The sequence below is a fragment of the Mchenga conophoros genome, linkage group LG4 (genome assembly GCF_057382185.1).
Source record: "Mchenga conophoros isolate Kocher_MC1m ecotype Shallow Benthic linkage group LG4, M_conophoros_male_GT1.1, whole genome shotgun sequence".
Taxonomy (NCBI): domain Eukaryota; kingdom Metazoa; phylum Chordata; class Actinopteri; order Cichliformes; family Cichlidae; genus Mchenga; species Mchenga conophoros.
Window position 1 is genome coordinate 39,525,065 of NC_140529.1, and position 22,011 is coordinate 39,547,075.

At 45.9% G+C, this 22,011-nt stretch overlaps 1 protein-coding gene across 2 annotated transcripts; it reads right to left on the reverse strand.

The window, feature by feature from the left end:
- Window positions 1–1,209: 1,209 nt before the first annotated feature.
- Window positions 1,210–21,856, reverse strand: LOC146576852 (globoside alpha-1,3-N-acetylgalactosaminyltransferase 1-like). Of its 2 annotated transcripts, XM_085272404.1 has the most exons (11): window positions 21,675–21,856; window positions 19,577–19,848; window positions 19,008–19,034; window positions 16,422–16,466; window positions 8,721–8,786; window positions 7,726–7,758; window positions 4,754–4,888; window positions 4,535–4,667; window positions 4,254–4,449; window positions 2,452–2,671; window positions 1,210–2,366 (listed from the first exon to the last, which is right to left on the reverse strand). In XM_085272404.1, exons 2-11 carry the CDS (start codon window positions 19,633–19,635, stop codon window positions 2,228–2,230), a joined length of 1,053 nt encoding a protein of 350 aa, XP_085128530.1. In that variant the 5' UTR covers window positions 19,636–19,848; window positions 21,675–21,856; the 3' UTR covers window positions 1,210–2,227. The 2 variants fall into 2 exon arrangements, with proteins under 2 accessions (XP_085128530.1, XP_085128531.1); XM_085272405.1 differs by lacking the exon at window positions 16,422–16,466.
- Between the last annotated feature and the right edge of the window lie 155 nt (window positions 21,857–22,011).

Consider the following 22,011-nt stretch of genomic DNA (forward strand, 5'->3'; position numbering starts at 1 on the left):
TATTCCGACAATCCTCTCCACACAGACGAGCATAAACACACTCGACTATCACTAAATCAAATTTAACACACGTTTGTAATGACGCTAATTCAGTTTACAATAGGGTTCATTCGCTCGGTCAGCAGGTGGCGGTATCCTCATCCTCATACACTGCCATTAGACTAAACAGAAGAAGAAGAAAACATCTGCACATACGCGGTAAGGATCGGGTAGACGCACCGTACGTAGTGCGCGTACTCCGAAGTGTGCTGGATTGGGACACACCCTCTGTGTCCGACCAATCAGTCTGCCCTCTCACGCAGGCGGCGGTCCTCCGTGCATCCAACATGTTAAACTTTATTCTTTAGTCTGACCAACGGAAGCGTTAAAATCTACACACACATTCAGCCTTCGTAGTCAGAAGCTTTACTCATACACTCGTCTGTATTTAATCATTGTACTTTAGTTTGATCTTTATTTGTAAAATCAGCAGTCCATACACCCATGCTTGTTTGTGATTGGTCAGATGCTGTCAGCTACACCCTTCCTGTGAGCGTGCAGGGAAGCCCTGGGTTAGCGCCATGCTGACCTCTGAACCTGACTGGTGACATTAGGGTACATGAGCTGGGTCTGCCAGCCTCGTTGAGCAGCACAGGGTGGTGAACGTATGTGAAGTGTTTTACTGACCCCCAGTGGCCAAATGCAGGAAGTACACTTTTAGTCAAACAGGACTAAACACCCTAACTGTTTAGACAAAGTGAGATTTTGAAGGCTCAGTGTTTTGTCTCTCAGCTGCTGCCATTCTGGATCCTTGGAGGAAGGTCTTCATCCTCTACTTACACAAAGATCAGGGCCGTCCCGAGTCACCTGACCTAATGGGTTGGCTATCCTCAGATCCTGGCAGCAGGCACTTCTGCATCGCTTCTTGAATCCGAGATGATGTCTGTGGTTCTGAAGAGGTGTGCAACAGGTATCTATAGACTGCCCAGTCCAGGATTCCTGGTCCGGCGTCAAGTCTGAGCTGGTACAGGTGTGCAGAAGGCATCAGCTGCCAGTGAGTCCAGGAGCTCCTCTTCCTCATGGAGAATAATTTGGAACCAAAGAGAATCAGAATCAGATGGGACAGTTTAGTCTGGGAACTAGAACCAGAACCCAGCCCACAGTCTAAAAAGCGGGTTACAGAGGTATGGAGCTTAAAAAGCAGCTTCAAGCTGAAAGATGCAAAATATATGCTTGAATTAAAAAATACTTTTATTTTGAATAAACTGAAGCAGCTTCCCTCACAGAGAATATCACGCAGGACCTTAATGTACAGCACAACAGAGGAAATGAAGGTCAAATGTTGCAGAGACCCGTTTCAGATTGGCACACCTGCTGCAGGTGTGTTTGTGCACCTGAGCTAAAAGGCACCCAAGAACGATCCCTGCCCCACAGCAACATGTTCACGTTTCAAAATAAAAGCTTTGAAACTGTCACGTGCCTACATTTACTACCCCTATGTATTGCCCGGTGTTGTCACATGACCCTAAACCTTTCTCCTGTGGCTCGCCACCCATCACAGCCCACAGGTTACTAACTGTTAACGGGACCTCGAGCATCGTTAGCGTGAAGACCCTCAGGTGGTCCCGGTGTGCATGTCTGGTGGTTCTTGTGACTTGTGAATGGGCAACGAACACTTCAGCGTCCACTTGGTCCTTCAGGTAAGCTAAAAGTCACACAGACTACCTGAGATGGTGAGCGAGTCAGGACGAGAAGCACACTGAGGTGTGCACCTTCACTTTCTCACACCAAGAGACTCTCGGTCAGGCTAGAAAAATGCATTGTGGGTAAAAACATGCAGGTACATCACAGTTTTGCAGTCAAACACAAGCAGCAAACCCACACCTAACAGCCCAAAGTTTACCTGGACAGTTGAAGCTGAGCCTCCTGTCGGCTCCACGTGTAGGAAAAGTTATAAAAAATCAAACACAAACATCAGGAAACACAAAGAAACTCAGAATCGGGGGAACTAGAGGCAGAATTTGATCAAAGACCTCAGGGGGGCTGAGAGCAGGACATTTCTATGACTCAACAGCATAAATTGTTTACAAACTGCACATGCTCAGCAGAGGTAATCCAGCAGGTCTGGGGGTGGGGTTAAAAATGATTCCTGAGAAGGATTATGGGTGAAGGTCAGATGCGCGAGGCCTTTCCCAAAGTCAGACACACACTGGCTCATTTCACCCAGTTCAGTCCAGTTTGGTCTGGTTCAGTTGGGTCGGATGTTGGCGTAGTTCTTGATGACGCCGGAGAACCTGATGATTTGGACCTCTGGGTTTTTGGGTTTGAAGTCCTGCCATAGGTACTCAGGTGACAGCACCTTGCTGGGTTTGTTGATCCACATATACCTGAGTAAAGAAGCAGGAAGTAGAATCATCTAACGATAACAACAAGGACCAGCACATCCAGCACCTGCCCAGCCACCTTTCCTACCTGTTCAGGTGACTCTCCTCCTGCCAAGCTGCCTCGATGCCCCTCTTGGCGTCGTCCTCAAAGTTCTTGCGGCAGGTTTTGGCGAGCAGGTGAACTTCTTCCACCAACCCCCCGAACGCCCCTCCACAGTAGTAGAAGTCCCCCTCCCCGGGAGCCACGTAGGCGTTGGACGCAGGACTCCGCTCGTAGGGGAACCTGCTGCGGTCATCTCTGTAGTAACCTGCAGACACAGGTGGGAGCGATGTCACTAAAAGTTCAGGGCAGAACAAAGCCGCAGAAAGCAGAAGTGAACGCACCTGAAATCTTTTTCAGAATTTGGCCTGAGTTTTTGAGATGTACTCTGAGGAGATCAAGCTGTTATTTTAGGGTTCATGTCTCTGTACCTCTTCTGTTTTCATATGAGTATGCCATAAACGTAATGCCTGTTTTTGACCTTGTGATTTGAAGCATGTGCCTTAAACTGAAATTCTCGCCCCAACAGGAGGGATGATGTAATCTGTCTGCTTGTTAGCACTCGTGTCCACAGTTTTCAAGATATTATGTTCAAATTCTGTGTGATGGGAGATACCAGTAACAGCTCCATATGGTGAAAGTTTGGTGAAAAGTCAAAATAAAGGTCACGCAGAAAAAACCTTATACTACGCAGACTTTTTGTCTTCACAACAATATAGCAGGCCTGCGATGGTTTAAGTAGCTAGGTTGGCTAAAAGCTGAGTTTGACCTCCAGAAACCAGAACAGCGTAAAACAACGCACGAATGTGTGAAAGTTTGTACAGAAGTCAACGATTTCAGCCAATTCTGCTCCGATCATAAATAAAATAAAATAAAATACAGCTTTAAGGTCATAGGTCAAAGGTCAGACATTGGCATGTTTCAGTAAAAACATCCTAAGACACCAAAACAGCCTTAACCTCTGACCCTAAATGCTGGCCTGGACCATAAGCTCCGAGCTCCCTGACCTGCACTCAGTCTACAGCAGGCGGTGCTGGACCAAGGCCAGGAAGATCGTGAAGGACCTCAGCCATCCCAACAACAGACTGTTCTCTCTGCTGAGGTCAGGAAAGCGATTCCGCTCCCTGAAGACCAACACAGAGAGACTGAGGAGGAGCTTCTTCCCGCAGGCGATACGCTCTCTCAATCACACCACCACACAGTACTGACCCACACATACAGTTCTTACACACACACTGGACTTTCTGGACTTTGGTTTTGCACAACACTGGTCACTATATTCTTCATTTCCGGTTAATACTTGTACAGCTGCTGTTATTGTGTATATATTTATTTATATTTAGATTTCTTCATACATTCTTATATAGTTCTATATTGTGTATTTTGTTGTACAGTTATTTTATTTTCAACTTTAATTTATATATTTATCTTTATCTTATTCTTCCCTGTGTTGTACAGTTATTTCATTTTTAACCTTAATTTATATTTTATTCCTTCCTAGTTAAATTTACCCTTTTTAATTTTTCATATTTATTTCCTATCTTATTCATAGCCTTTTCCTTTTTTGTTTTCTTTAGGTCACGAGCAGTTGTCCAAGCATTTCACTACATATCGTACTGTGTATGACTGTGTACGTGACAAATAAAATTTGAATTTGAATTTGAAGCGAGACATTTGGCCGGCGGTCACCATGGAGACCCACAGCCAGACTTTGTTTCTTTGGAGGTTCTCTGCTGATGTTTACAGATGTGGGAATACTCGGATGTGTGTGTGGGGTGTTTTTGATCGAGCTGAAACGTCGACCACGAACTCGTTATTGTACGGTTTCGTGGGAGTGCGGGAGAACAGACCTGGATGGATCACGGCCACAAGTCCTCCCAGCGACTCGGCCCCCCAGCGACCGTGGAACTTTGAGTCGACGTCCAGACAGAAGATGTAGTCGGCGCGGTTCTGAAGCTTCTTCTCGATCAGGTTCTGGATGATCTCCATCCTGCGAGCTGAGATCTCCTGCCAGCGGTTTGAGCTGGGCACCGAGCGCACCGTCAGCTGGAGGAGGAAGAGGAGGAAGGAGGCAGAGTCAGAAAACAAAGAATCCGCCAAGAGGCTGCGTTTGGTTACAGGATCCGTTTACCATTCTGCCGGCCGCCATGTTCACTTTGGGCACCTCGTTAGGGCGATCAGTGAACACGTAAAAGTCCACCCTGAAGCCAACGAAGAAGTGCTCCTCAGACGTCTGCAGAAAGTCCTTCAGGAACATGATGTACCTGTGCAGAGGAGAGGTCAAAGGTAAAGCCAGAGACGCTGCTTTTAGGCCTGCAGGGAAACCGGAGCGTTGTGATGTCACACTTACTTTCCGACAGCGAAGACTGTGGCAGCAATGGTGATGTTCTTCCTTTTGTAGATGCTGTCCAAGAGAAACGGGTTGAAGGTTCCCTCCCAGACCACCGGAGCCAACCACGGCGTCACCGTCACCACGTCAGTACGACTGCCATTACAGAGACACGGCATCATCATCTCCATCATCATCATCATCATCATCATATTTATCAAAAGTACAAACATCATGACCAGGGCTCTAGAGTGCGACCAATTTGGTCGCAAATGCGACCAAATTTTTCAGTGGTGCGACTAAAAAAAATATTGCAACCTTCCCTGTGGTCAACAACAGACACACATTGTGCCCCTATCGTGGACTAAACCAATCAGAGATAGTCAGGGGCGGGACCTCTCTGATTGGCCATGGTCCAGTTGAAAGTGCAGGTGGAAGTGGGAGGTGAGTAGCTTGAATAAAGCGATATCAATTCATTAAATCCTGACTTTTAAATATAACTGTGTTTTGCCAGAAACGCCAGATTCTCAGATTAAAGCTCACAAAACCATTTCAACAACAACCAAACAGCAGATGAGAGCAGGTACACGGACTCCACACAAAGACGTAAACACAGACCGACGCATCAGAATCAGCTTTGTCTTTCTCGGCTTTCTCACCCGACGGTCCGCAGACGGACACGCTGTCGGAGCTCAGCGATCCTGATGCGTCCGGTCCGCGTTGTGTTTACGTCTTTTTGCGCTGATTCTGAGCTGCAGGTTTTGTCTCTCCAACCAAAAGCAAACTGCGCTTCACATTTGATCAATGTCGTCATTAATTTTGCTGTTTTGCTTCCACGACTATTAAAATCACACTCCATGCACAGCTAGCTCTCTCTCTCTCTCTCTGTACTTCAAGAACAGTTCCCGTCTCCAATCTCTGTTTTCTGTATTATTCATTCGCTTATTACCCACCAGTCTACCGTTGTTTACAGCGCTGTGGCTGCTGTCTTTTTCTTTTTCACTTAAATGACCTCGGACAAGAAAGCCTGTTTTTTCTGTTGTTCAATACTGAAGAAATTTAAACTTTATATGCAGAACATTGTAGAATATTTTTAAGGTTATCTGCTATAAAAAGCCAGACCAGGAAAATCTCCTTCATGTTTTTCTGTTTTATTCTCAGTTACTTTCACACAAAGGCATCTGCTGTGATGTTCACAATTCTGATGAAGTCAGTGCTGATAAATGATCAGAATTATAATATTTCTGACTGTCTGAGGCAAAGTTGAATCGAATCGGGACTCTGAAAACCAGAATCGAGTGGATTATAGAAATCAGTGATGATACCCAGCCCTAGTGAGCAGCCTAGGCACGACAGAAGTGGATGTAGCTGTAATAGGAAAAGAACTATTGCTAACTTTTCTGTTAAGGCCTGATCCTTCTGAAATTCATAGCCAGTGCTCTGACACGGTGTCATCAATCTTTGAATGCTGAAAAAGCACAGTGTATCCAGAAAAACACATTATATTATATAAATTTAGAGCTGGGCGATATGAGATTTTTTCATATCACGATATGTTTTTTTCATTTCAGGCGATAACGATATCTATCACGATATCAGCCAAATAACTATATTTGTAAGATTTAAATGTGCCGTTGCTCACAAGTAAAATGTGAAATAATCAGCAGCTTGTTTTTAAATATTTATTTCCCATAATAAGTTCAACAGGGTAGATGTACTTAAGGAACATGAGACTTTTTCAGATAAATAAAGGCAAATATTGCAAACTACACAAAAGGCAGCCGCTAAAGCGTTTAAGTTTCAAAATAGAACAAACGAAACAGACTAAATTGTCAATTCCACTTAGAAACAAAATATTAATTCTAAAAATAAATCTTAGTTTGTTTTACAGAAGAACAGACAAAACTGACTAACTTTTGTCAATATCAAATAAACTGAGAACTAAAAGGAAATTCTCAATCTCTCCTTGTTGTATAGCTGAGCTTTTCAAACAGTTTTAACAGTTACTTTAGTCTGACAAAAGCCGAATGACGAATTAGCGCTTCCAGTCAGAGACTGAGGCTACGTCCACACGTACACGGGTATTTTTGAAAACGGAGATTTTCCGTTTTCGTTTTAAAAAATAATCCCGTCCACACATAAAGGCAGAAATGAAGGAAAACGCTGCTATGAACATGCCAAAGCAGCAGGTGGCGCTAGATTCCTAACCGTGCAGAAATGTTGGCCAATCAGAAGTCTAGAAGCCTCGGTGGGAAAAAGTAAACAAAGCTGGGGCATAGAAGCAGAACCGAGTCGTATGTGTGGAGGGACAGTAACTGTGTATATGTAAGCATTTAAACACTGCAGAGAGTAGAATTAACAGTATTGTAGAAATTCATTTCACCGAAACAATAACGTGGCGCACAGTGTGACGCATGCACCAGTTTATTGTATTTCCAGACTTGCTTTCGGCACATTTACAGTGCACGTTACTCTGTTTTTTGTCAGACTTGAAATAGCCGAAATACCTTCACACTACGGAACTTCTATGGCTCTTCCGTTCGACAATCTCTCCGGCGTTGGAACCATCATCTGTTTTCTCTTCGGTCACGCTCGGTTGATTTTTCTAGTCGGCACACTCATTTCCTCCATTACCCGCTGGCTGCTTCCCAAACAAACACACGTGCGGCTTGGCACTTGTGCTGTATGTAGCAAGTCACGCGACGTGATGCTGCGGCTGTGATTGGTTCAGCTCTGCGCTACTGAATTTGGATCGGCTGACCTTTTTTTTTTTTTTTTTTTTTTTTTAGAGGACAAGAGCGGCGAGGTCTATCGCGATAGCTTAATTTCTCTATCGAGTAAAAGTTATATCGCGATACATATCGTTATCGTTCTATCACCCAGCTCTATATCAATTATTATAAAATTTGTGTGCGCCTAACTTTTGTGCCGGTACGCCCATGGCAAAAAGTTAGTCTAGAGCCCTGATGACATAAAGAAGCAGAGATACTGACCCGTGCACGATGCTGGGCTGGTTGTACTTCAGACTGAAACACAGAAACAAAGAGGTTAAAGTTCAATACGAGCCAACATCACGAGCCTAACGCAGCCAAGCGCGTTCAGTTTGTCCAGCAGGGAGCGCTGCAAAAGGGACACATTTATGAGGAGTTGATGCACGCTCAATCATGCAGGTAAGGAAATCCCAAAAAATTGATTCTGTTCATCTGGATGTTTTCAGTGGGAGATTCCTCACATGAAAAGACCATCTCTGAATTGAGGAGGGGCCTAAGGGTACATCTGTCACCATCCTACAATGCTGTGACTGCAGCCATTCCCCAACTCTCTGTGAATGGTACTCGTGGACACTGATCAGTGGTCATGACCATTTGCATGTTAATGATCATAAACTGACCTCACAGCCCATTGTAAATCAGTGGTGCTGGTTTCATGTCCTGTTTATAAGGTTGGAAACCTGCAGCCAGCTGAGACTGAAGGAGTCACCTGATGATTATGAAAAGATGAACAGAACCAACCTTTTGGGAATACATTTATGAGTTAGATCCAGATCCTGAAGGAGCAGAATGAAAGGAAAGATCCATGATCTTCAGTCACATGCATGCAGTTCCTGCTCCTGACCAGCAGGTGTCAGCCGTCACACATTTCACAAATATGAGGACCATTTCAAACTGCCTCTTTCACTACCTTTCCATGACCTGATGAAAACTTCATCAGCTAGAAAAGTTGATAAGGAATAAGAGGCGAGCAGAGCGGTGCTCAGATATCAGAACAAACTAACTTCAGCAAAAAATGGACTACAAAACACACATATGACGTCATGACAGCTGTTCTAACCCTGCTAATTTATGAGAACATCCAGTAAAAGAGTAACCCTTCATCCAAGAAAGAACGATCAGATCTACTCATGTCGGCAGCAGCTGTTTGCCTTTTGGGGGAAGAAAAACTGTGATGCAACAGAGTGAAGCTGCTGAGTAGAAAGGACAGTACTTACTGCTCAGGAGACTCCAGGTGGAGATCAATACCAGGCTGACTGAACGTGGTGGTTTCAACGGCAGATCTGCAGCACACACACACACACACACACACAGTGTCTGTTTGTTACCCTTAAAAACACCTTTAGACCGGACTGACCAAGTTCCACAGATCAGCAAAGGTGCTTTATATGGTAAGGTTAAGACCCTACGATAACACAGGGAAAAGCTAACAATCAGACAGTCCTCTATTTGCAAGCACTTTGGTGACAGCGGGAAGGAAAAACTCCCTTTTAACAGGAAGAAACCTCCGACAGAATCAGGCTCAGGGAGAGCCGGGGCCATCTGCTGCGACCGGTTTGGGGGGGGGGGGGGGGGAGAAGAGGAAGACAGGATAAAGACATGCTGTGGAAGAGAGGGAGAGTCATACAGGGCTCTAGACTGGAAACTAATTCCTCAATGGTGCGACTAAAAAAAACATCCTTGGTCGCAGCGGTGCAACCAGCCGTTAAAAAAACTCTGAAAGTCTCCGCGTGGTCAACAGCAGACACACATTATGCCCACATCGTGGTCAAAGCCAATCAGAGAGCGGGACCTCTGTGATTGGCTGTGGTCCACACATTCCTGTAGGCCTACCTGTCTATACATTTGAAAGCATAGGTGAATGGACAGTGAGTAGGGCTGGGTTTAAAATCACATTTCTGATTAAAATCAATTTTAACTTGAATAAAGCGACATCGATTCATTAAATCCTGAATGATTTAAAAATAAATGTATTTCACCAGAAACGCCAGAATCTCAGGTTGAAGCTCACAAAACTGTTTCAACAACCACCAAACTGCTAAAACAGGAAACACCCCCCCATTAAAGTGTCACAACCAACCACCCATGCTGAAACCAGCTTTACTGCCTGTTGTCAGTAGCAACAAACAGTAAAGCCGGTCTGCGCTATGGGCTGAACCACTGTTAATGGTGGTTGGGGGGGGGGGACACACTTTGTATTCAGTTTTAGGATTTATAGGCAATGTTAACTGTAGCTTATTTTAATTGTATGCTAAACTGGGGTGGCAAGAGATTTTTGTAGGGTGGCACACGCCACCCCTGTAGATCCGGCCCTGCATTCAGTGGTATGCAAAAGTTTAGGCACCGCCGATCATTTTCATGTTTTTCCTTCATAAATCATTGGTTGTTCGGATCAGCAATTTAATTTAAATATATCATATAGCGGACAAACACAATGATATTTGAGAAGTGAAATAAAGTTTATAGGATTTACAGAAAGTGTGCAGAAGTTACGTAAACTAAATTAGGCAGGTGCATAAATTTGGGCACCCTTGTCATTTTATTGATTTGAATACCTTTAGCACTAATTATTGGAACATAAAATTTGTTTGGTGAGCTCATTGACCCTTGACCTACATACACAAGTGACCGTGGTTCAGGGGGTTGGGAAGCTCATCTTGTAACCGGAAGGTTGCCAGTTCGATCCCCAACTCTGTCTGTCTGGGTTGCTCGATGGCGTGATATGGCAGCCTCGCTTCTGTCAGTCTGCCCCAGGGCAGCTGTGGCTGTAACTGTAGCTGCCTCCACCAGTGTGTGAATGTGAGAGTGAATGAATAGTGGAGTTGTAAAGCACTTTGTGAATTCAATCCATTATTATTATTACTAATCCAGACATGAGAAGGGTATTTAGGGTGGCCAATTGCAAGTTTTCCTCCTCTTTGCATCTTCTCTCGAGAGTGGCTACATGGGAGCCTCAAAACAACTCTCAAATGACCTGAAAACAAAGATTGTTCAACATCATGGTTTAGGGGAAGGATACAAAAAACTGTCTCGGAGAATTCAGCTGTCAGTTTCCACTGTCACCGGAAGTGACAGGTCAAGGAAAATCTTAGATAAGCAGAGGCGAAGAATAGTGAGGACAGTCTCAGTCAACCCACACACCAGCTCTAAAGACCTACAACATCATGTTGCTGCAGATGAAGTCACTGTGCATCGTTCAACTATTCAGCGCACTTTGCACAAAGAGATGCTGTATGCGAAAGTGATGCAGAAGAAGCCTTTTCTGTGTACATGCTACAAACGGTGTCTCTTGAGGTATGCTAAAGCAGCGTTCCCCAACCCCCGGGCCTCGGACCGGTACCGGTCCGTGAGTCGTTTGGTACCGGGCCGCGAGAGTTGAGGCTCAGGTGTGAAATGTATGGTTTTCAGGGTTTTTAGCGGTTTTCAGCGTTATTTTGTTATTGTTTTTAAGCGTTAACTCGGTTTTCTTGGGTCTTTTCACGTGTGTTATGAATAAATCTTCTTTTTTTTCGGTACCGGTACTAGTTTTATTTTATTGTATTTATCCGTGACACATTAAAGGCCGGTCTGTGAAAATAATGTCGGGCATAAACCGGTCCGTGGCGCAAAAAAGGTTGGGGACCGCTGTGCTAAAGCACATTTGGACAAGCCAGCTTCATTTTGGAATAAGGTGCTGTGGACTGATGAAACTAAAACGGAGTTATTTGGACATAACAAGGTATGCATGGTGGAAACAGAACAGCATTTCAAGAGAAACACTTGCTACCCACGGTAAAATGTGGAGGTGGTTCCATCATGCTGTGGGGCTGTGAGGCCAGGGCAGGGACTGGAAATCTTGTTAAAGTTGAGGGTCGCATGGATTCCAGTCAATATCAGCAGATTCTTGAGAACAATGTTCAAGAATCAGTCACAAAGTTGCGCTGGGGCTGGATATTTCAACAAGACAACGACCCGAAACACTGCTCAAAGTCTACTAAGGCGTTCAGCAGAGGATCAAAAAAAATGTACTGGAATGGCCATCTCAGTCCCCAGAAATAAATAATATTGAAAATCTATGGTGTGACTTAAAGCGGGCTGTCCATGCTCGGAAACCATCAAACCTGACTGAACTGGAGAGGTTTTGTAAGGAAGAATGGTCCAAAATACGTTCAACCAGAATCCAGACTCTCATTGGAACCTACAGGAAGTGTTTAGAGCCTGTTATTTCTGCAAAAGGAGGATCTACTCAATAGGGCTGGGCCATATTATACCGCTGAATGCATGATAGAATATTGGTAAAACGCTCATGCACAGTGCCTTTGTTTTCATACGCAGATGGCCGATTGTTGAGTGAAACGAATGAACCAGAACTGGTTTGTAAAAATGCTGCAACTTCATGTGGAACTGGTTTTTCGTGTTTGTCCATCAGATACACAACAAAGCACATTTTTTTGTAGAACGTGCAAGCGGGCCGTCGTTATTACCGTATTTGTTGGACTAAGGTGCTCGTAAATCTGGTCCTAAACTCCCTCTGCTTCAGGTCCTAAAGTCAAACGAACACTGCAGCATCACTGAGAGTTAAAAACTGTCTAAATTCTTTCATCTTTAATAAAACGACCAGCGTTGCTGCTTTACCAGGTGTAACTATGAAGTTTAACTTCCAGGCATCCATGAAAACAAAATTTATTACATTTAACGGAGTTAGAAGTTAGCAGGACGTTAGCTCGCTAGTTTCGCTTGTTACCCAAGCATGATATAGCATGTTCTGACAGAGATTTTTCAAAAAATTTAATCATACTGCTCTGCTGTCACTTCCAACATAAATGAAGACAGAAAACTAAACAGCAGTGACGTTTGTAGGGTTACTGAAGTTGGGCTAGCTGCTATATAATGATGTGCTATGTGATCGCTAGCGACACAGCTATGTTAGCATAGCATAAACACAGTGAAGCTGGAGGATGAACACTAACACTTTTCCACTTGATAAAAGTTAACGTGAGGGTTCCTGATGGTTAGAGACAAATGCAATCGCATGGCAGGATGCTGTAAACGGACCAAACTTCAGTCAGAACAACTGAGATAATCCATCCACAATACGAGATTAGTCATTAATATACTGCAACAACTGCAACAACAAAGTTCGATTTATCTGACTCCTTTGTTTCGCTTAATGTGCGCTATAATCCCGTGCACCTTATGGTCCGAAAAAAACGTATTTGACTTTTTTTATTTGGCACACTGCAGTTTAATGTTGCAAAGCACCTCTTTTTAACTTCAGTGGATATTATACATGGTTAACTCAGGATATGTCAGCACATTTCTACTGGAAATGCCTTTTGGTTAAACCTTCAGCAAAAAATTTGCATTTGCACTGTTAAATTTTTATATAGCTTTAATGCACTCAAAAAACAGCTGCTTGTTTAAGTAAAATAAATGGAAGGTGTTTTTTTGCACTAGTAAAGTTGTGGAGTTGTATTTTGTCTCACATCAATTATATCATTATCGCAAATTTTCAAATATATATCGTGATAAATATTTTTGGCCATATCGCCCTGCTCTAACTACTAAATATATTGATGCAATTTTTCTGTTGGGGGGTGTCCAAATTTATGCACCTGCCTAATTTAGTTTACCGTATTTTCACGACCATAAGGGCACTGTGCTAAAAGGCGCAGTCTCAGTTATGTGTGCCCTTACTGTATTTAACACACACATAAGGCGCACTGGACCATAGGGCGCGTACAAGTACCGTATGCGTATTTAAAAATAAAGCGGGAGCAAACCTGAATTCGGTACCTTACTCACATTTCTATTGCCAGTAATCGTCATCATCAACAACACACAAGCATACAAGTGTGCGTATTTAAAAATAAAGCAGGAGCAAAACAAAGTTTGGTACTCACATTTTTATCATCAATCAAACCCATCGAAGTCCTCATCCTCTGTGTCTGAATTGAACAGCTGCGCTAAATCTCCATCAAACATGCCAGGTTCACTGTCTTCACCGTCAGAGTCACTTTCCGTGCTGTGCGGCTCCTCGGAAACGATGCCGGCTTTTGCGAAAGCTCGAACAACAGTGCCAGCAGACATGTTAGCCCAAGCATCTACAATCCATTGGCAAATTGTGGCGTAACTCGCCCGGCGCTGCCTTCCACTCTTAGTGAAACTGTGGTCTCCACCGGTCATCCATCGCTCCCAGGCCGCTCGCAGCCTTACTTTGAACGGGCGGTTCACACCGATGTCCAGCGGTTGGAGTTCCTTTGTCAGGCCTCCCGGAATGACAGCAAGCTCACAGTTCATTTGCTTCACAAGTTTTTTCACATCGGCTGTGAGATGGGCACGCATAGAGTCACAGATTAAGAGCGATGGTGATGCGTGGAAAAAACCACCTGGTCTCCTTACATACACCTCCCTCAGCCACTCTTTCATCATTTCCTCATCCATCCAGCCCTTTTCATTTGCCTTAATGATGATTCCTGCTGGAAACTTCTCTTTAGGCAAAGTCTTTCGCTTAAAAATCACCATAGGCGGCAGTTTCTGTCCATTAGCATGGCAGCCAAGCACAACAGTAAAAGAAGACTTTTCGTGCCCCGTTGTGCGTATCGCTACCGTGCTGGTCCCCTTCTTCTCCACAGTGTGACTCACCGGGATGTCAAAAGTGAGCGGGACCTCGTCCATGTTAGTGATGTGGCTGGGCTGGATGTGTTTGTCGGCGATGTGTTTGCTGCAGTAGGAGCGGAAGATGGCCAGCTTTTCCTTATAATCCGCTGGAAGTTGCTGCGCTACCGTAGTCCTGGTCCGGATGGAAAAATGGCACCGTTTCATAAAACGAAAGCACCAAGACGGACCTCCTTGGAAATGTTCAATGTTCATCTCTTCTGCTAGCGAAACTGCTTTTAGTTGAATGGTGACTGTCGAAACGCTTCTCCCGCTCGCTCTTTGCTCGATGATCCACCGCTCGAGTCTTTCCTCCAACTCGGGCCACCTCGCCTTATGTCCGCGGAAACTCAGCTGCGTCTTCTTGACCTGCCGGAGCTTGTTTTCTAGCTTCCTCCATTTGCGAACCATCGATTTGTTAATCTTAAATTCTCTCGCCGCTGCTCGATTTCCATGTTCCTCCGCGTAGCTGATGGCCTTCAGTTTAAACTGTGCTTCGTAAGCGTGTCTCTTTGCCATTTTCAGGGTTGTTAAAACAACGATGTCCTGCATAATGCACATACCTGTTCTTTTATACAGGTATGTGCGATTGTCCCGGTATATACGATCAACGCCCACACTTCACCCTTTAACGTTCTCATGGTGTTCTCTACTACGTCCTCCTTACAACACACAGGGCGCACTGCACTATAGGACGCGCCGCACTTTTTGAAGAAAATCTAAGACTTTTAAGTGCGCCTTATGGTCATGAAAATACGGTAAGTAACTTTTGCACACTTTCTGTAAATCCTATAAACTTCATTTCACTTCTCAAATATCACTGTTTGTCTGCTATATGATATATTTAAATTAAATTGCTGATCCAAACAACCAATGAAGGAAAAACATGAAAATTATCAAGGGTGCCCAAACTTTTGCATACGACTGTAGATCTGTTTCAAAGCACTGCAGCACCTGTAACACCTGTTAGCTGTGTGACTCTTTCAAGGATCTGGCCTGTCATTAGCTAAGAGCGCTGGCTCTTTGGGTCTAGCTACTGCCAGCTTGAAGGCCTGTGGTACATCTCTGAGTCCTCTGAGCTTCATTCATGACTCATTTTAACCAATGGATGTTTGTATCTGTGTGTGCCTGTATGTCTGTGTCTATATGTCAGGTTGGGTATCAGACGCCACCTCTCTGGGGACATCTCAGGACCTCTAAGGTATGGAGGCCTATCTCCCCCCACCACTCTCCCTGCCAGTGGTGGACTCCCTCAGACATCGGTGCGTTGGTGGTTCTTTGTGTCCGGGGATGGACGTCCAGGTACACACCGGCTCACTCCTTGGCGGCCGCTTATCGGGGCCTGGAGCCTGGGGCTCGCTCGGGCCACTTCGGGGGTGGGGTGCCCCCGGCCTCTCGGCCTGGGGCTCGGTCACTCAGGCACGGCTGGCTGCCGGCGGAGCTCACGGGCGCGTCACTGCAACCCCCCCTGGCTTCTGCTCCGCGGCTGCTGAGTGAGCCCTCATCTGGGACTCTCCTCAGCTCTTTCTGGGACAGTGGCGCGGCTGCCCCTCTGTTGGTCTTCCTTGGTCTCTTGTGTTCTGGGGGCCTCTGGATGTCTGGAGTTTTGATCTCCTCCATACCTGCTTCATGCCCTGGAGGACGGGGCTGTGGCCCCCCCACACCCTCTAACAGATCATTACATGAAGGAACCTTTTAAAAACAAGCGCGTCCATGCTCACAGGTGTACACACGGGTGATCACACCCACAAACTACACCCTTTTTGGCTCCTATCTCAAAGCACACTGTGTTCTGTTGATCTTATGTGCTGCACAATAATGTTTAATATTTAGTATTTACTGTCATATTCCCATATATCATCGTGATGTTGTTTATTCTATTACTCTTGTTCTCTTCTGCTTGTTTTCTTTTTTCTTTCTCAACAGGTGATCCAGGTGATCGATAGATGCATTTTTTGTCTGCTTATTTTGTTGGTTTTTGTTTTTTTGCCCTTTATCCCCGTCCCTCTTCTCCGCTGTTTTTCTTTCCCTCTTTCTTTTCCCCAGTCAAATCTGTCCCGTATTTAGCAAGTGAAAATAAATAAAATAAACAATAAAAGGTGAATCAAATGGACCATTATGGCAAGGCTGGGATGGTCCATTTGGTAAAGTAAATCCGTTGGGCATCATCTTCTTCTTCGCCTTTAGACAAAAATTCTGATGCAAATGAGCCGAACGGGACAGGCAAAAAAAAGATATGAGTGCCGCCTTAAACACAGACACACAGAGTTCTTGTTACTTACCCCGCCTCCACTGTCTTCCACTTCTCCTCAAAGGACAGCGAGACTCTGCATGACACAGAGATCAAAGTTAGCCCCGCCCACCTCTGACAGGTTACCGGTTATCGATCAGATCCCGGTAACCCGCTCCCATCTTATTATCGGTGTTGTCGTGAGCGCATGAAGCAAAGATATTCCACACAGCCAATCACCAGCCAGAACAAAAAATGTGCAAGCCAATCACGTGTCAGCACAGCACGGGGCGCGGTCATGCGCCATCAGACACGTCTGCTTGTTATCGCCGTGACAATGGAGACACTTCTCCAACTTCGGCGATCGTAGCTCAAGAGTTGGGAGTTCGCCTTGTAATCGGAAGGTTGCCGGTTCGAGCCCCGGCTCCGATAGTCTCGGTCGTTGTGTCCTTGGGCAAGACACTTCACCAGTTGCCTACTGGTGGTGGTCAGAGGGCCTGGTGGCACCAGCGTCCGGCAGCCTCGCCTCCGTCAGTGCGCCCCAGGGCGGCTGTGGCTACAATGTAGCTGCCATCACCAGTGTGTGAATGTGTGGAAGATTGCGTATAGTGTAAAGCGCTTTGGGGTCCTTAGGACCAAGTAAAGCACTATACAAATACAGACCATTTACCATTTGTTAACGACCTTTGACCTTGAACAGCCGTTTCTGTCAAACACTGAAGAACAACACTTCGCAGAGTCAGCTAACCCACACTGCCCCCTGCTGACAGTAAACAACAGTAAACAGGTTTGGGTGTTGCTGCAGCCAACGTTGGCCATCTTTCCCTAACTCTGCCCTCGCCCCCATAACCATCAGCCAAGTGTCACAGCATTCCCAGAGAGGAACACTGATCCCAGACCTGCGCTGTTTCACACCTTCATCACCCTCGGTGTGCCTGTGGATGTGAAGCTGATTGGTCAGGGTGCGCAGAGAAAACATGCTGGAATCAGCTGAGCAGACCACACACGTCAAACACTGAGAGGGGGGTGGCTTACAGATGTGCAGCTGCTGCAGCTACAGGTGAAACAGGTGAGTCACTCTTCCACGAAACACATAAGCCTGGCGTGAGTTCATTTCCATGGCCAGTGAAAGTGAAATGGAAATCAGGTCATGGAAAAAGTTTTCACAGAAGAGAGAAACACATCAGGGACGTAACCAGGGAAACCATCAGTGGTAAAACACTTCACAGATCTGAGATCCAGGCGCTCCGGAGGCTCTCACGCTTGCCTGTGGGGAGCAGAGAGCTGCCAAACGTGTGGACGAGCTGCAGCTCGGGGACCAGCAGGTCCAAACATCCCCAGAACCCTGTTACACCCACTTTAGCTCATTGCTAAATCCCAGTTAGGTTTCCTTAGCCCTCGCGCTGACCGGCAGCTCTCACTTTACCCGCCCCTTTCTGCTGATTGGCTGCCCCGGCACACGGAAGTGTCATGTTAGTCATGTCCAAATTCATGGGCTGCTGCATACTGAGGACCCGGCCTTCGCGGTCTACGTGGGCGGGTCCTCAGAAGGTCGGGTACGCCGGAAGTAAACGGCTGTGAAATTGTACAGTCTAGCCTTCAGATTAGCGTCACCGCTGTCTGGGTGAAGTTTAATAAACTCGCCGTCTGCTCCTTGCTGTCTAAAATATAACAGGACACTGGCGTAAACTCTCGACCGTCTCACACGTCTGTTTAATCAGTTTTCTGTTTGATGTTTATTCAGCTGTGTGAAAACCACCCGGGGGATTAAAAAGGTTTTTTTTTTAATATAATTTGATCTAATAACTTTAATCTCAGCCAAACTGATTGCCTCACAAACAAAGCCCAACAATAACATTTTAAGTTATCTAAGTGACTTATATATCACGTTTAACCTAAGTAGCGAAAGACCGCGGGGGTCTGAAAATGATGTGCCGGGAGTTGTGCCGTTCTTGGCGGCTCCAGTAACCCTTGAGCTCCCGGCTAGCTATCGAGCTGGTGGGTAACAGACGTCTCCGAAAACGTCGGAGCACTTTTGCAAATATGTGATATCTTGATAAACCGAGCAGATATTTGACGTTTACACAGCTACTTTCTGCCTGAAAATATGCTACAAGTTTATTTTGTGACCCAGAAAGATTAATAAGAGTAATTTTAAAACTTAGCAGCGGCCGCCATTGTTGAAAACTGGAATTGGCTGGGCCGCGCTATGAATTCTGGGATATGTGACTTTTTTTATTTCACCATTCATTAACTGCACAGAGAAGGCCTCGTTTAAATATGTTAATGTTTTCTTTAAGCAAAGACTATTAATAAAGTTTGTCATGACTGGGCCAAGTGTCCTCTTTTTTGGAAATCAAAGCATGGTCACCCTAACATGAATCCACTTCCTGGCTGTGACATCATCATCAGATCATCCAATGAATCCAACACAGCTTCACGTCTCGTTCGGTTTGTGTTGATGCAGCTTCCAACATTCACGCCGATTCGTGCGCTCAGACTGGGTCACGTGACCGTTTCAGCTGCAGTTCAAACTCAGACAGGAAGCTCTGTGACTTTTATTTTGAAAGTCAGAGACTTAGCAAAGAGGAAGCTAGCAGGAAGGAATCATGCGTGTCTGTGCGAGTGTGTGTGTTACCTGTAGTACTGGGACAAGTACAGCAGCCTGTGGGGTCAAACAAACACAATCATTAATCAATCAGCAGACCTTTAGCTCGTTAACATGTTCCTAACCCGAACGGCATTAGGTCGAGCGCCTCTCCTCGCCAACACGCCTACACTCAGGCTCGACCGCCGCCTCGGTCAGAGGTTACATTCTGTAAAACCAGACTATTACTGGACTGTACACATGATCATCAGGTGTTTGCGATAGAGCTGACCAATAGGAGCGCACGAACACACAAAGCTTCAGTCATCAGCCTGAACACACCTGAACAAACTGCTGTCACTCACGAGGCTTTGTGCCACTGTGAACCCTGAACGACGCAACGCTGCAAGCTCGAACACAGAGACGGGAACAAAGAGAGACGCCCTGAGCAGACCGAGCTACAGACCTGGCAGGATCCGCCTGAAACCTGAGCATGCTCCGTGTGTTTGCTCTGCTCAAAGCTGACATCGCAGAGGTCGAACAGAGGCTTCAGTAGTAAACGCCACATTAACAGTAGTATTAAACGCAGTATTAACTGTAGTATAAGTACATGAACTCACCCCAGCAGCACAGTGACAGACAGGATCACAGTCACAGCTTTTGTGTGGAGCACGGCCATCTTTCAGACCGGGACGGGTCCGATCCTCGCAGGTCTCTCGGTCCAGATCAGGACCACATCAACCACCGAGACCGCGTCCAGCACTTGGCTTCTGATCCAGCAAGTCTAATAAAACCAGCCCGACTCCTCTGTGTCTGCACAGAACGCAGCGTTTACTGGCTGGACCTGATTAGCAGGTTGAAGTGTTCAGGCACAACTCACATCCTCCACACCCTAGAGAGAGAGAGAGCAAGAGAATCTGAACTGTTAATAAAGGAGCAGCCAGTCAGCGGAGAAATGGGAGGAGCTAAAGCAGCTTGTTGGTGAATGGAGGGGCTGCAGCAACGTCCAGTCTCAGAAAGAAGATCAGCAGGTACACACCTGTGGCTCAGGTTACCTGAGACAGCCCCCTCCTCCTCTCACGGCTGGAGCACATTTAAAGCCCGCCCTGACTTCCTGTACGCTCTGACCTCCTTATCGCATCGTTATACGAAGCTTCTTTTCACAACTGTAAACCGAGACGCGTGTTTCGGCGCCATGAAGTCTGAAGTTATCTGGGCCTAAAATAACACGGCTGTAAACGGAGCGCGGTCACCTGACACAGGTGTGCTGTTGTCACAGTAACATAAAGTCGTCACATCAAACCTTCACACCGTGCGCAGGTGAATGTCACAGAAGACAGCAAAGCCCCGCCCACATTCAAGTAGCACTGCAGCATTCCAAAATGAAGCTTTTTTGCTTCAATGTTTCATTGAAGACACAAGTTGTGCTTTCTCCTTTGAATATTAATGATTGCTTAATAATTACCAAAAAGATTCATTTCTGATTCTTCAGTTAGTCAATAAAAGACATCAGCTCATCATGCAGGTGTGGAGCTGTGTCCACTCCCGTGGAACAACATGAAGGTATGCACACGCATCACATGACAGTCCTCTGTTTGTGTGAAAACGATGGTTGTTGTTGTTGTGCAGGATCATAAGCCTTTGCCTCCCTCCTGAGCTGAGCTCCAGCAGATCCTCGCTGGTCTGGAGTCGCTAACAGTACATCACATGTGCAGCTGCTCCTCTCAGCAGAAACAGGTAAACAGTTTTCCTGAGCTGCTCGGTCCTCCTCCGGCACAGAGGTCAGAGCACCTGCAGTGAAGCAGAGGGGAACAGCTCCAAAAACACAGATTTGTTCCTGTTTTAAGGTCTTGGAGCGTTTCCTCATTCTGACATCACTTCCTGGCTTTGAAAGTAGCGGCGGTTTGGGCATCTGACAGGGATGCCTCCAGGGTGAGGTGTTCTGGCCATGTCCCACTGGGAGGAGGCCCGGGGCAGACCTTACAATGCCGTGATTGCAGCAATTCCCCAACTCTCTGTGAATGGTACTCATGGTCTTTGATCAGTGGTTGTTGATCAATGGTCATGAGAATTTGCATAATTATGATTAAGGAACTGACCTCACAGCCCATTGTTCCTTCAGTGGGCTGGTTTCAGTCATTATGTAAATGTCCTGTTTATAAGATTGAAACCTGCGGTCAGCTGAGACTGAAGACGTCACTTGGATGAGTGACGAAACGTTTCTCCCAGAAAACGATACGTCCAGATCAGGGGTGCCCAATCCCGGTCCTCGAGAGCTAGCGTCCTGCAGCTTTTAGATGCATCCTTGTTCCCACACACCCGAATCAAATGAATGGCTTGTTATCAGGCCTTTGCCAAACATGATGGCATGCTGAAGAGGTAATCACACCATTTGATTCAGCTGTGTTGGAGTAGGGATGCATCTAAGAGCTGCAGGATAGTAGCTCTTGAGGACTGGGATTGGGCAGCCCTGGTCCAGATGAACAGAATCAACTTTTGGAGATTTATATATAACCCCTTTGTAAACGCTGTTCACCGAAGTCTATTTACCAACATACGTAAAGATATTACACATAAAAAATACACGGAAACATTGGAAATGACTTTTTGGCACAACACCGGCACTACACTTCATGATGTTTCCGTCTCTCCGTTTCCAGCCCGGAGCTGCCAACCAACCCGGAAACAGCGCGACACACGCGGACGGACAGCACGTACCTGTGCAGGCGCTCGTCGCTCTCCTCCGTCTTCTTTCTTTTTCTTTCTTTCTTTCTTACAGTTGTACTGGCGGTTGGCAAACAATTGAAAGGTGCCTTACTCCTTCGTCTTCTTCGTCTGTCTCACCTTCACTTCCTGCTCCGCCACAGCCAGCGGGGAGGCCACGCCCCCTAACCTCCCCCCGGTGCTGTGTTGAAACGCTTCCGCGTTTCTGGCTGATGCGCTTGGTCGTGAGCAGACTCAAGCTGGTCTCCGTGTTACTGAAGAACACGAACACAAAATATTACACGCAGCGCAATGTTTACACAAACACACTTCCTTGGATGGCTGAGTAACG